Source organism: Coregonus lavaretus (assembly GCF_964263955.1).
Source record: "Coregonus lavaretus genome assembly, chromosome: 31".
NCBI classification, from domain to species: domain Eukaryota; kingdom Metazoa; phylum Chordata; class Actinopteri; order Salmoniformes; family Salmonidae; genus Coregonus; species Coregonus lavaretus.
The window spans coordinates 17,894,557-17,909,729 of record NC_140018.1 but is presented as its reverse complement, the minus strand read 5'-3'; the positions used below and the strand labels follow the sequence as shown (position 1 = coordinate 17,909,729).

At 44.6% G+C, this 15,173-nt stretch overlaps 1 protein-coding gene across 1 annotated transcript in view; it reads left to right on the top strand.

Moving 5' to 3' along the window:
* Positions 1 to 964: 964 nt before the first annotated feature.
* The window catches only part of LOC311106379 (clathrin coat assembly protein AP180-like), a gene marked incomplete at its 5' end in the record, with an annotated part of 51,785 nt that continues 37,576 nt past the window's right edge, over positions 965 to 15,173 (top strand). Inside the window, one exon of the mRNA XM_084148713.1 lies at positions 965 to 1,094. Coding sequence (XP_084004839.1) covers positions 965 to 1,094 — 130 coding nt within the window. The remainder of the gene's footprint in view (positions 1,095 to 15,173) is intronic.

The window sequence follows — 15,173 nt, the reverse complement described above, 5'->3', positions numbered from 1 at the left end:
TGATCCTGCCCTAACACTGACTGCACGGGGGGAAGAGATGATATAAAGGCAGATAGATAGACAGTCTAAATAAATAAACAAACGAATGAGTGAAAATCACAATTATTTCCAACATTTCCATCTTCATATAATAGCCTATTCCGCGTCCTTGGATTGGTGCGCCCGTCAGTGTTGGCTACTGCCACAGGCGGAAGAGGCGCATCTGCTGTCGAGAAAGAGAGAAGGGCAACGCGCCTATCAGACATTCCTGATCAGAAAAAAAGGTCCGGAAGGAAAATTTTATCCCACGAGCCGACAAGGACACTGTGCGTCATTACTGCAAAACCGTTATTTTGAAAGCTCAACATTCTACCCGTTCATTTTCCTCCTCTTGTTTGCCCTTTTGCGTGCGTCGTGGGGAGTGGGAAACACTTTACCATCAATCGGATGTTCCTGCAAAACGGATAAGGGAATATTCTGTGGATTTTTGATGAAGGTTGGACATTTGGCCAAATCCATTAATTCTGAGGACTAGAAGCGCTGCGCGGTCGCAACGTTTTCAATCCCCTGATTTATTCTTTATTAGGCCTATTGCTTTATTGCTGTGGGAGGAGGAAATATATTATATTGCCAGCGTAGTGTTACGTAAGAGTGGCGTTATCCAAGGTGCTGAACTGAACGTTATAACCGGACACAAGGCAAGGGAAGAGGGTAATCTTGCGTAAGTCTAACCATGTCAGAACACGCACATAAACGTGACCTAATGATTTAATTTCAATTAATATCTTTATTTATTTATTTGAGCTAATTTTGACAATTTGTTACCCATTCAGAAGGTCACCGGCCTATCCGTGAGGGATTTGGAGAGGACCGCACCGCACTGACGTCGTTGATAGCCGTATTCCTGTAGGAAGACCGCCTTTTCATTGTTTATTTTTTCATTGGTGAAATAAATTATTGAGGTGGTCGACTACACGGGGAGAAAATGTCGGGGCAGACGCTCACTGATCGTATTGCCGCTGCGCAGTACCAGTTGACGGGATCAGAGGTATCTCGAGCCGTCTGCAAAGCCACCACTCATGAGGTGATGGCGCCCAAGAAAAAGCACCTGGAATGTAAGAGCACTCCCATTCCCACCCTTTTGCGCATATATTGATATTCTGAGCTTTAGGCCTACTCTCCAACTTGATCAGGATAGACAATTGTTTATTCGGAACGCACACACACACGCACACACACACACACACACACACACACACACACACAATATCAAGTGTAGAACACGTCACTGTAAACTGTATAATTTGTATTAGATATCTATGGACAATTTGTTTGACATTCATTAGAATGTCACTTTAGATGTTAGGTTAATCTTCAACCAATGCATTACATTTATATGTTCCTGCCCAGCATGTGGGCAGAGTGGTACCATGAATTGATGTTTCCATGGAGATGACCCCAATGGTGACTCCTAGTCATCCTACATGTGTAGCCCATAGTGATTGGAGAGAGAGGTGGTCATAATTCAAGACAGACTGACACACACAGAGGCCTATAGTTATAATACATTATGACCTTGTTCACTTGCCCTTGCACACTACCCCTCCCAAACTTCCCATAACGAATCCATATGGCAGGAGCGCATGTCTTCAAGTCTTCACGGGCTGCAGTGTCTGCTAGTTTTGTTATAGCTAAAGAGCTCCCTTACTTGGTTTCACAGGCATAGCCTATACACTATGCCGTATATCAACTAACAATGCATGGGCAACAACTAGAAAACAGATAGATGTAGCCTTACTGTAGATAGATAGGCCTTTACATCCAATTTGGCTTATTCACCAGTAGCCCATTTTTCCTGCATCACCAAATATTTGCAACTTCATGCCACACAGCTCTGTTTCTATAAAGACATTATTAATCACTTTCATTCGGCCTTGCAGCCTGAGTCAGACTAAAGCAGTCATCCTCCGGTGTGTGGATGGGTGGTGTTCCACCTGCCTGTGTGTATGTGTGGCCGGCCTAGGCTTAGGCTAGGTTTAGCAGGACTCATGCCTTATATTGTGTGATCCACTCCCCACTGAATAATGCATTAATCGGCCAATGACTGGCCTGCATTATTTACACAGCCAAAGGTGGCAATGCTAATGCTAGAGTAGGCAGGAGACTGCTAGGGATTAGTTTAGCATTGCACAGAGAAACAATTCACAGAATGGCTGTCCAGGGAGCGACCTGAACGACCAACAAAATATATTTTAACGTTTACTGTACAGATATAGGATCTTCATTTGATCACCCTGTTGCAGGTTAACTTTCCCGCAATGCAGGAAAATTAAAGGGCGACTGTACTTCCTGATTTGGCCTTGTTTTAAAGATTGCTCATTAAGAAATGTTAGCGGCCATGACTGAAGCCAAAAATGAGAGTTGTCTTGGGGTGTGTGGTTTGATGTGGGTGTGTTGTGTTCACATATTGTACCTTGGCAGGTACTGTTGTTTGTCCCTCCTGAGTCATCGTAGAAACAACATAGCCACTTCCCCAAAATAGTCACTTCCTTAAAATAGTCACAATTAATGTAAGATAAATGAAGAAATCTGTAATTAATTTAGACCTTTTTGCAGAGGAATTCTTAGTCATGCAATTTTACATCTAGCTAAGCTGTTTGGTACAGTATTTCTCAAGTAAAGAAATGTGCATAAAAAACGAGTCAGTGCACTGCAAACAGTCTATTGAGTCAGGAAAGTCTGGCTGCATGCTCAGGACTGATTTCTGAGAACAATAACAAGTCGACAACTTCATCATCTGCAAGCTGTCAAACTATCATAAATATAGCACAAGCTACACACTGTTTATCAGTACCCAAAAATCACTTGCTAGCTACCTAAATTCCAACTCTGTTTGTCAATTAATCTATCAAGTAGTAGCTAGCAGGCACAATGAGCAGCCAGGCCACAATTGGCTTATCAAGTCACTGGCGAGTGGCGAACGTGTGTGCTTCGGTGCTGTAATTTTTTAAAAACAACTTTATCACTATCTATTACCAGAGTGTGTGTCTGTCTGTCAGTGTTTCATAGGGAATCATATTACAAAACAGGTCACGGGGAACAAAAGATGCTTGCGAATGGGTTTTGGAATATTGACAAGTTGCAGTTAGGATACAAGTATGCTCTGATCGTCTCAATTCTCATTTTGCCCAAAAAAGACTTGAGTGATTGACACTATGGGTCGCCAAACCACCTATGGGAATTCCTTCCCCTTCACGTGATGTGATTGAGATGCTTAATATCAAAGATGTTTACAGTCACGGCACACCCTTACTGTACCCATGTGACATGTCACTATAAAAGGCGGTATGGCGTGAAATACTGTATTTTCTTCACTCTCACGGTTATTTGTTTTACGAGATATCTATGAATCCCCTTTGGATGACTTACATTACGGAATTACGATTATTCTATGACTCGAGGAGGTGCCGAGAGTAGTTGATTTTATCTAATCTACTCCCCCTCTCTCTCATTATTGTGCTTGCCCAAACAAGCTAACTTTTATAGCTTTTTGTCGGGCATTTCCATCATTGTGTGTTAGCTTCGGGTCTAGCTAGCTAAGTTAGCCACACATAGCTACCTGTTGTTGGTGCTTGTTGACCCGTGGTGTCATTCAAGTCCCCGCTTGACACCAGCCCATTGATCCAACGTTACCACTCCCTCGCTTGGAGTTTTGCTGTAATTACAGAGCTCAGCGGTGCTGTAGGCTACCGGTCCTCACTTGACCGAGTCCACCAACGCTGAGACTGACAGTCCACGCTTGACTGTCAGTCAGATAGCTTCATATAGGCGGGAGTTTCGAGCCCAGACCTTGATACATATTTAGGTGGGAGTCTCGAACCTGAAGCACAATGAGTCGGAGCCAACGGAAGCATCCAAAGCCGATTCCGAGGTAATCAAGGCATACACCGAGACACACTGAATTTTCTTGGAACACACTTCTCTTATTTTAAAATCCGTTCTTTGCACATTGATTCAGTGCTGTACACAGGATGTTGTTCCACACATGTCAACAGTGTGAAAAACAACTCCCAGCTTCAGATGAGCACACACTTTGCGTTCTTTGCTTGGGATCTGAACATGTACAAGCGGCTGCACAGGGTAGCAGCTCTTGCACTCACTGTCAGAAATTCAAACCAAGAGCTTTGAAATCTCGACTTGCGTGCTTTGGGGGCGGAGCCTGCGGATTCTCATCAGATGAGTCTGCCACACAGATCAATGATAATTCCAAACGCTCCAGGTCTAATGACAGGTCTCACTCCCCTCATGATCCACCACCCAATAAACGCCATCACTTATCCTCGCCTGGGCACAAATCTCGACGCACTGAGATGTGCAAGGAGATTAAGTCACTGAACAGTTGTATGGCAACCATTGAGTCTGCCTTCGAGCACGTCCTGGCCAGGCTTCTCCCGGCGGTACCAAACCCCACCTCTGAACGGAGCGTGGTTGTTGAATCGGATGACACTGGCGTACTATACACAAGAGCTTCCCACTCTTACGACACAGACTATGAGCACTCTGATGATGCTATGTACCACAGCTCCAGCATCATCCAGTTCCAGCCTGCCGGCCTGGCAGTGACCAGAAAATGTCCAAGCAGGAACCTCAATGTGGAACATGCACCTACTGTCATGGCGTCCACATCCAAGTTTGATGAATTCAGTTCTTCAAAGACTGAGACATCCATCCCGTTGTTCAAGACTTCAATGCACTTGGAGCACGCCAAATGACAGAAGCCATGCCAAGCATATGCACTCGCTTAGCTACAGTTTATGGTGCAGATGAGAATGGTTTTGGCCATTTCCCCCATATGGACAAATAATTTGCTTTGCATGTTCTGCCTGCTTCTCTCCATCACATTTCAGACTGCGAGCTGCCTAACAAATGATGCAGGACAGCTGATCACGTCCTACACAGGACACATGACAGCACTGCTTCAGCCACTAGGTTAAGCAATTCAGCAACGATACTGACCTTCTATCAGAAGGACCTGCAGGAATGCCTCTCCTCAAACTAAGATGCTTAGACCATGAAAGAACTGTCTACAGTTACAGATCTGCTCATCCAATGCCTTCAGGGCAATGCTCAGATGGTCTGGAAATCTTTGGCAACACTGTGTGTTGCACGGTGCCACCTATGGTTAGTGCAGTCCAAGCTGACAAAAAAGGGTTCCACTCCTAGGTGTACCCATATCCCCTGGCCAGATATTTGGCCCAGCAGCGGCCCACCTCCTCCATGTGTCTAAGGAGGACAGAGAAGCACAGATGGAGCTTCAGCGCTTCATTTCAAAGCCTAGAATGCATCAGCCATCAAACCATTACTCCCGTCCCAAGGCCCCAACTGGGATGCCAAGAAACAAGGCTCAGACTCATGCTGCACCTGCCACAGTCCCTCTGCACCACAGCACGCAAAGCCTCTGTCCTGATGAGACCGACTCTCTAGCGCAACACAGTTTCCTCAAGCACCACCTTTCCAGCTGGAAAAGGTCAACAGCCAACAAATGGGTGTTACGCACTCTAGCACAAGGCTACGCAGTACAATTTTGTCATCGACCCCCACGCTTCAGGGTTGTCTTGAAAACAACAGATTGAAACTCTGCTCAGAAATCTCTGTGCTCCTGGAAAAGAATGCAACCAATTGAAGAGGTAGAACCAGTGCAACAAAACTGCGGGTTCTACTCCAACTATTTTTTGGTGTCAAAAAAGGGCGGAGGCCTTCGTCCGATCCTTGACCAAAGGTGCCTGAATCATCATCTTTCAGCACTTCCGTTTAAAATGCTGACAATCAAAACCTTCATTCAGTACAACCAGGTGATTGGTTCGGGAAAAAAAGTTTTTCAGTTTCACGTTCTACCCTTCGGCCTTTCACAAAGTGCATAAGCGCAGCGCTAGCCCCCCTTCGCCAAGCAGGAGTCAGGGTCCTGAACTACTTAGATGATTGGTTAATATGTGCAGGGTCACAAAGCCTTGGCACACACATCCATGGTCTCACATCACCTCTCCCAGTTGGGACTAATTATAAACTTGGAAAATAGTTATCTCATTCCTACTCAGTGTGTGCACTTCCTGGGCTTGACACTAGACACTCAAATCATGCGAGCCACACTCTCTCCAGAAAGAGTGGTATCTTTGACAAATTGTCTTTCAACATTCAAACTGAGAAACAGAGGACAGCGATAGAGAGGCAGAGGCTCCTAGGCCTCCTAGCTGCTGCAGTCCATGTTGTACAATTGGGCTTGCTCCACATGCGGCCAATACAGTGCTGGTACAACAGACACAATCTATGTCCCAGAAGGAACAAACACAAAAAGCTGACAATTTCAATTAGTTGCTGGAGAGCAATACAATGGTGGCGCCTAGCACTTCAAACTCCCAGTGGAGTTCTCCTAGGCGCAGTTCACAACTGGGTGACTTTGACCACAGACGCCTCCCTACAGGGATGGAAAACAGTCTTGAATGTGTCAGGGGTCCATGGTGTATGGTCAGCACCATGGACAACGGCTCACATCAGCGTACTGGAGCTTAAGGTGGTTCACCTTGTACTCCGGCACTTCCTCCCAGTACTGAAAGGACAACATGTACGGATACGGACAGACAAATCAAATCAAATCAAATTATATTTGCCACATGCGCCGAATACAACAGGTGTAGACATTACAGTGAAATGCTTACTTACAAGCCCTTAACCAACAAGAAAAAAATATATAAGTTTAAAAAATAAATCTCTCTCTCTCTCTCTCTCTCTCTCTCTCTCTCTCTCTCTCTCTCTCTATATATATATATATATATATATATATATAGATATATATATATATATATATATATAGATATATATATAGATATATATATAGATATATATTGTCGGTGATCAGGCCTACCACTGTTGTGTCTTCGGCAAACTTAATGATGGTGTTGGCGTCGTGCCTGGCCATGCAGTCATGGGTCAACAGGGAGTACAGGAGGGGACTGAGCACTCACCCCTGAGGGGCCCTCGTGTTGAGGATCAGCGTGGCAGATGTGTTGTTACCTACCCTTACCACCTGGGGCGGCCCGTCAGTTTAGTCCCAGGGTCCTTAGCTTAGTGATGAGCTTTGAGGGCACTATGGTGTTGAACGCTGAGCTGTAGTCAATGAATAGCATTCTTACGTAGGTGTTCCTCTTGTCCAGGTGGGAAAGGGCAGTGTGGAGTGCAATAGAGATTGCATCATCTGTGGATCTGTTGGAGCAGTATGCAAATTGGAGTGGGTCTTGGGTTTCTGGGATAATGGTGTTGATGTGAGCCATGACCAGCCTTTCAAAGCACTTCATGGCTAAAGACGTGAGTGCTACGGGTCGGTAGTCATTTAGGCAGGTTATCTTAGTGTTCTTGGGCACAGGGACTATGGTGGTCTGCTTGAAACATGTTGATATTACAGACTGAGTCAGGGACATGTTGAAAATGTCAGCAACCATGGTTGCACACATCAACCGCCATGGCAGACTGAGGTCAATGGCACTGCACAAGGTAGCAAGGGAGCTACTGCTTTGGGCAAAAAGACACCTTACATCCCTCAGAACAATACACATGCCGGGGGTGGAGAATCAGGCAGCAGACCTTCTCTCCAGAGGTGGCCCTCTTCCTTCAGACTGGAGGTTACATCCCACATTAGTGGAGATGATCTGGATGCGATTCGGAAGGGCCATCGACAATCTGTTCGCATCGCAAGACTCAACCCATTGTCCTATGTGATTCTCCATAAAGGCCCAGCAGGCCCACTCGGGGTCGATGCCCTATCACACAGATGGCCAAAGTATGCTGTATGCATTTACACCAATTCCCTTACTCCCTCAGGTCTTGAGGAAGATCAGTCTTGAGAGCACGTCAGTTCTATTTGTTGCTCAACATTGGCCACAGCAAGGTTTTGAGACCTTGCGCAGCTGACAACCTCCCAACCATGGGAAAGCCATCTTCGAGCGGACTTCCTATCACAAGCGAACGACAACCTTTGGCATCCCAAACCCAGCATACTGAAGTTGTGGGTGTGGCTCCTGAACGTGACCGCCTTGTAGCTGCAGGGTTGCCCTCCTTGGTAATTGATACAATTCAGGCAGCCAGGGCATCCTCTACGCGAACCCTGTATTCCTACAAATGGAATGTGTTCAGGAAGTGGTTTGTCGACCTTGCAGAATCGCCATCTTCCTGACCAATTTCTGTCATTCTGACTTTCCTCCAGGAGCTTATGGGCAGTGAAGTCCCCATCTACACTGAAAGTGTATATGGCAGCCATCTTCATGACCAGATTGTGGTGCATCACCAGGGGCACACCCTCAAGTATCGCAATTCATGAAAGGTGCCCGCAGGCTATGGCACCCCAAGGCTCCTTCAGTACCCTCATGGGAGTTAGATGTTGTCCTACGATCACTTATGAGCCCACCATTTGAGCCCCTGTCTTCACTTGAGCTATGTGAGCTCTCATTTAAGACTTGCTTTTTGTTGGCTGTTATTTCAGCCAAACGTGTCTTGGAGAATTACATGCGCTTTCTACCCACCCTTCATGCCTCACTTTAGCTGAAGAAGGATCTAAGGCAGTGCTTTGCCAAATCCAGCATTCTTACCTAAGGTGCTTTCATCATCACATGCAAGCCATCCCTTAATCATAGTGGCATTTCACCTGCCTCCCCACTCCTCACAGAAGAGTTGTGAGTTGCATACACTTTTCCTGGTTAGGGCATTGAGTGCCTATCTTGCTGCAACAAGAACTGTTTGTCAAACAGAACAGCTTTTTGTGTGTTATGGGGAGAATACCAAAGGGCGCGCTGTCTCAAAGCAGAGACTGGCACATTAGATTACCAATACAGTGTCAAAATCATAAGCTGCAGCAGGTAGACCAACTCCAGACGGCGTGGTAGCACACTCCACCAAGGGTATGGCACTTAATGGGCCCTGTTCAGAGGGGCCTCCCTAGACTCTGTCTGTGCTGCTGGAAGTTGGGCAACACCCATGACTTTCACGAGGTACTACAGAGTCAATGTTACAGTGGGGGAAAAAAGTATTTAGTCAGCCACCAATTGTGCAAGTTCTCCCACTTAAAAAGATGAGAGAGAACTGTAATTTTCATCATAGGTACACGTCAACTATGACAGACAAATTGAGAATTTCTTTTCTCCAGAAAATCACATTGTAGGATTTTTATGAATTTATTTGCAAATTATGGTGGAAAATAAGTATTTGGTCAATAACAAAAGTTTCTCAATACTTTGTTATATACCCTTTGTTGGCAATGACACAGGTCAAACGTTTTCTGTAAGTCTTCACAAGGTTTTCACACACTGTTGCTGGTATTTTGGCCCATTCCTCCATGCAGATCTCCTCTAGAGCAGTGATGTTTTGGGGCTGTCGCTGGGCAACACAGACTTTCAACTCCCTCCAAAGATTTTCTATGGGGTTGAGATCTGGAGACTGGCTAGGCCACTCCAGGACCTTGAAATGCTTCTTACGAAGCCACTCCTTCGTTGCCCGGGCGGTGTGTTTGGGATCATTGTCATGCTCAAAGACCCAGCCACGTTTCATCTTCAATGCCCTTGCTGATGGAAGGAGGTTTTCACTCAAAATCTCACGATACATGGCCCCATTCATTCTTTCCTTTACACGGATCAGTTGTCCTGGTCCCTTTGCAGAAAAACAGCCCCAAAGCATGATGTTTCCACCCCCATGCTTCACAGTAGGTATGGTGTTCTTTGGATGCAACTCAGCATTCTTTGTCCTCCAAACACGATGAGTTGAGTTTTTACCAAAAAGTTCTATTTTGGTTTCATCTGACCATATGACATTCTCCCAATCCTCTTCTGGATCATCCAAATGCACTCTAGCAAACTTCAGACGGGCCTGGACATGTACTGGCTTAAGCAGGGGGACACGTCTGGCACTGCAGGATTTGAGTCCCTGGCGGCGTAGTGTGTTACTGATGGTAGGCTTTGTTACTTTGGTCCCAGCTCTCTGCAGGTCATTCACTAGGTCCCCCCGTGTGGTTCTGGGATTTTTGCTCACCGTTCTTGTGATCATTTTGACCCCACGGGGTGAGATCTTGCGTGGAGCCCCAGATCGAGGGAGATTATCAGTGGTCTTGTATGTCTTCCATTTCCTAATAATTGCTCCCACAGTTGATTTCTTCAAACCAAGCTGCTTACCTATTGCATATTCAGTCTTCCCAGCATGGTGCATGTCTACAATTTTGTTTCTGGTGTCCTTTGACAGCTCTTTGGTCTTGGCCATAGTGGAGTTTGGAGTGTGACTGTTTGAGGTTGTGGACAGGTGTCTTTTATACTGATAACAAGTTCAAACAGGTGCCATTAATACAGGTAACGAGTGGAGGACAGAGGAGCCTCTTAAAGAAGAAGTTACAGGTCTGTGAGAGCCAGAAATCTTGCTTGTTTTGTAGGTGACCAAATACTTATTTTCCACCATAATTTGCAAATAAATTCATAAAAAATCCTACAATGTGATTCTCAGGATTTTTTTATTCTCAATTTGTCTGTCATAGTTGACGTGTACCTATGATGAAAATTACAGGCCTCTCTCATCTTTTTAAGTGGGAGAACTTGCACAATTGGTGGCTGACTAAATACTTTTTTCCCCCACTGTATGTCCACGGTTATGGACTCTGCACGCTCTCTCAACCCAGATAAGGGAGCGTACTATCAATTATCAGTGAGATGTATGTTTTATACAGAGGACTACATGTTGTAAGTTCTAGCGTTCAGCTTGCTTTTGTATACAGTTGTATATCACAGTTGAAATTATAAATTGATTTGCATTTCAATGAGGGAAATTAGTATTTGACCCCTCTGCAAAACATGACTTAGTACTTGGTGGCAAAACCCTTGTTGGCAATCACAGAGGTCAGACGTTTCTTGTAGTTGGCCACCAGGTTTGCACACATCTCAGGAGGGATTTTGTTCCACTCCTCTTTGCAGATCTTCTCCAAGTCATTAAGGTTTCGAGGCTGACGTTTGGCAACTCGAACCTTCAGCTCCCTCCACAGATTTTCTATGGGATTAAGGTCTGGAGACTGGCTAGGCCACTCCAGGACCTTAATGTGCTTCTTCTTGAGCCATTCCTTTGTTTTGCTTGGCCGTGTGTTTTGGGTCATTGTCATGCTGGAATACCTATGCACGACCCATTTTCAATGCCCTGGCTGAGGGAAGGAGGTTCTCACCCAAGATTTGACGGTACATGGCCCCGTCCATCGTCCCTTTGATGCGGTGAAGTTGTCCTGTCCCCTTAGCAGAAAAACACCCCCAAAGCATAATGTTTCCACCTCCATGTTTGACGGTGGGGATGGTGTTCTTGGGATCATAGGCAGCATTCCTCCTCCTCCAAACACGGCGAGTTGAGTTGATGCCAAAGAGCTCGATTTTGGTCTCATCTGACCACAACACTTTCACCCAGTTCTCCTCTGAATCATTCAGATGTTCATGGCAAACTTTAGACGGCCCTGTATATGTGCTTTCTTGAGCAGGGGGACCTTGCGGGCGCTGCAGGATTTCAGTCCTTCACGGCGTAGTGTGTTACCAATTGTTTTCTTGGTGACTATGGTCCCAGCTGCCTTGAGATCATTGACAAGATCCTCCCGTGTAGTTCTGGGCTGATTCCTCACCGTTCTCATGATCATTGCAACTCCACGAGGTGAGATGTTGCATGGAGCCCCAGGCCGAGGGAGATTGACAGTTCTTTTGTGTTTATTCCATTTGCGAATAATTGCACCAACTGTTGTCACCTTCTCACCAAGCTGCTTGGCGATGGTCTTGTAGCTCATTCCAGCCTTGTGTAGGTCTACAATCTTGTCCCTGACATCCTTGGAGAGCTCTTTGGTATTGGCCATGGTGGAGAGTTTTGAATCTGATTGATTGATTGCTTCTGTGGACAGGTGTCTTTTATACAGGTAACAAACTGAGATTAGGAGCACTCCTTTTAAGAGTGTGCTCCTAATCTCAGCTCGTTACCTGTATAAAAGACACCTGGGAGCCAGAAATCTTTCTGATTGAGAGGGGGTCAAATACTTATTTCCCTCATTAAAATGCATTTTCAATTTATAACATTTTTGACATGCGTTTTTCTGGATTTTGTTGTTGTTATTCTGTCTCTCACTGTTCAAATAAACCTACCATTAAAATTATAGACTGATCATTTCTTTGTCAGTGGGCAAACGTACAAAATCAGTAGGGGATCAAATACTTTTTTCCCTCACTGTATGCAGATTAGGATAAGCAGAGTAAGATGTTTACATTACTATTGCATAATCTGCTGACTGACATAATCAGTTTAATATCAAATTATTACTGTGCATGTAAATGTTCTCAATATGTCCCATTCATCTTCATTGCGCTCAAATAAATGTGCATGCCTATTGACGTGAAAAAAGTCATAGGAAAGGCAGAGCTCGCTCCTGCCTATGGATGTCACACATCATCTGCCAAAGGAGGTTACGTTCGTTTTACTGCTAGCTAAGCTGATCAGGAGGGATGGCTAACATATTGCTTCTGAAACAGTTTTCAAAGTTGGATTTTCTAACAAAATAGGGGGTGATAAGTGATGAAAGACCAACACCTGAGCTTAGGGACCTACATTAAAGGAAGGGACAGAAAATATTATTTCAATCTGAGTGGCATCAACGGAAAGACTGGCTCTGTGGCTGCACTGCTAGCAGCCGTCTTCCCCTGCCTGCTGTTCTCCACCAGCGACAGCATGTGGACAAGAGCTGGTTACTGCAACTTGAACAACTTGCCTATAGCACTCAACAAGCATGAGAAATATGTGTCTCACATCCAAAGCCAGATAGCTCTTAAGGCATTCGGCAGCTCATTGATAGATCTGGCATTGAATGAACAATGGAGATTGAACATCAGCATGCACAATGCAAAGGTAAAAGAGAACCGTGAGATTTTGAAATAACTAATTAATGCTATGTGCTATCTAGGTAAACAGGAGTTGGCATTTCGTGGCAACGATGAGAGTGCCAACTCATCAAACAGGGGCAGCTGTTGCATGATTATTGTCCTGCTGTAGCAAACTGGCTCAAATTATGATCCTACATATGTACAGTTTGTTTTTAACATATTTTAACCAGATAAGATAAGTGTGATTGAACATGCACAATGCAATTGGCTCCTGTCTTTATCCAGGTGTAAGGTAGCCCAATAATGGACTAAAGGAGCCTAACATTACTCCTTAGTCCAAGGACATTACATGTTCTGTTTAAAGGGCGAATTGGCTCTGGAAGCCAAAACAGCCAAATACTCCATCTAAACGTGAATCGATTCTCAATTGTGGTACGGTTCTAGAACCATAAATCCCTTTACTTTATATCATATGTTTTAACATATCTACCCTCTACAGAAGACGTCTTCATCCAATGACTTCTATGTTTAATGTAAGGGAACTGAGCATCATGATCAAGGGCTAGGTGTAACGATATTGTACCACAGGACTGACATAAATTCACTGGAAAAAACTATACTAAAACTTGGTTATATTAACAGTATTGCACTTTTCATGTAGTCTAATTTTGGACAACTAATAGCCTAACCACCGATCAAGCAACATTATGGACTAAACGTTCAAATCCTGTTGCTGCAGGATTATTTTACTTTGACAATATAGGTCAAATTAAGATCCTACACCTGTAGATGTCTTCGCTTTGTTGTGACATAGATAGTTATGTTTCTTGCCTTAGGGTTAATCATTCAGTATATCAATTTCCAGGGACATTCAACAACCTAAGTGAATATAGGGCACCGTGTTCTCCCTACATTCATTTCTTGCTAAGTCGTTAATGCCCTCAAGGCAAAATTCAAGTCTTCAAACACCAAAACATTAAATTAGGCCAACATTTTTAGGCAAGGGCTCCGCCTAACCTACATTTATTAAGGGAAACACTGGTAGGGCATATTATTTGTCTTCTCTTCAGGGATAATGATATGGAAGGGTATCTCTACTTTACATATTATACAGTGGCTTGCGAAAGTATTCACCCCCCTTGGCATTTTTCCTATTTTGTTGCCTTACAACCTGGAATTAAAATGTATTTGTTGGTTTGTATCATTTGATTTACACATCATGCCTACCACTTTGAAGATGCAAAATATTTTTTATTGTGAAACAAACAAGAAATAAGAAAAAATACAGAAAACTTGAGCGTGCTTAACTATTCACCCCCCCCCCCCCCCCAAAGTCAATACTTTGTAGAGCCACCTTTTGCAGCAATTACAGCTGCAAGTCTCTTGGGGTATGTCTCTATAAGCTTGGCACATCTAGCCACTGGGATTTCTGCCCATTCTTCAAGGCAAAACTGCTCCAGCTCCTTCAAGTTGGATGGGTTCCGCTGGTGTACAGCAATCTTTAAGTCATACCACAGATTCTCAATTGGATTGAAGTCTGGGCTTTGACTAGGCCATTCCAAGACTTAAATGTTTCCCCTTAAACCAGTGTCGCTTTAGCAGTATGCTTAGGATCATTGTCCTGTTGGAAGGTGAACCTCCGTCCCAGTCTCAAATCTCTGGAAGACTGAAACAGGTTTCCCTCAAGAATTTCCCTGTATTTAGCGCCATCCATCATTCCTTCAATTCTGACCAGTTTCCCAGTCCCTGCTGATGAAAAACATCTCCACAGCATGATGCTGCCACCATCATGCTTCACTGTGGGGATGGTGTTCTCGGGGTGATGAGAGGTGTTGGGTATGCGCCAGACATAGCATTTTCCTTGATGGCCATAAAGCTCAATTTTTGTCTCATCTGACCAGAGTACCTTCTTCCATATGTTTGGGGAGTCTCCCACATGGCTTTTGGCGAACACCAAACAGGTTTGGTAATTTTTTTCTTTAAGCAATGGCTTTTTTTCTGGCCATTCTTCCATAAAGCCCAGCTCTGTGGAGTGTACGGCTTAAAGTGGTCCTATGGACAGATACTCCAATCTCCGCTGTGGAGCTTTGCAGCTCCTTCATGGTTATCTTTGGTCTCTTTGTTGCCTCTCTGATTGATTTTGTCCTTGCCTGGTCCGTGAGTTTTGGTGGGCGGCCCTCTCTTGGCAGGTTTGTTGTGGTGCCATATTCTTTCCATTTTTTCATAATGGATTTAATGGTGCTCCGTGGGATGTTCAGTTTCGGATATTTCTTCATA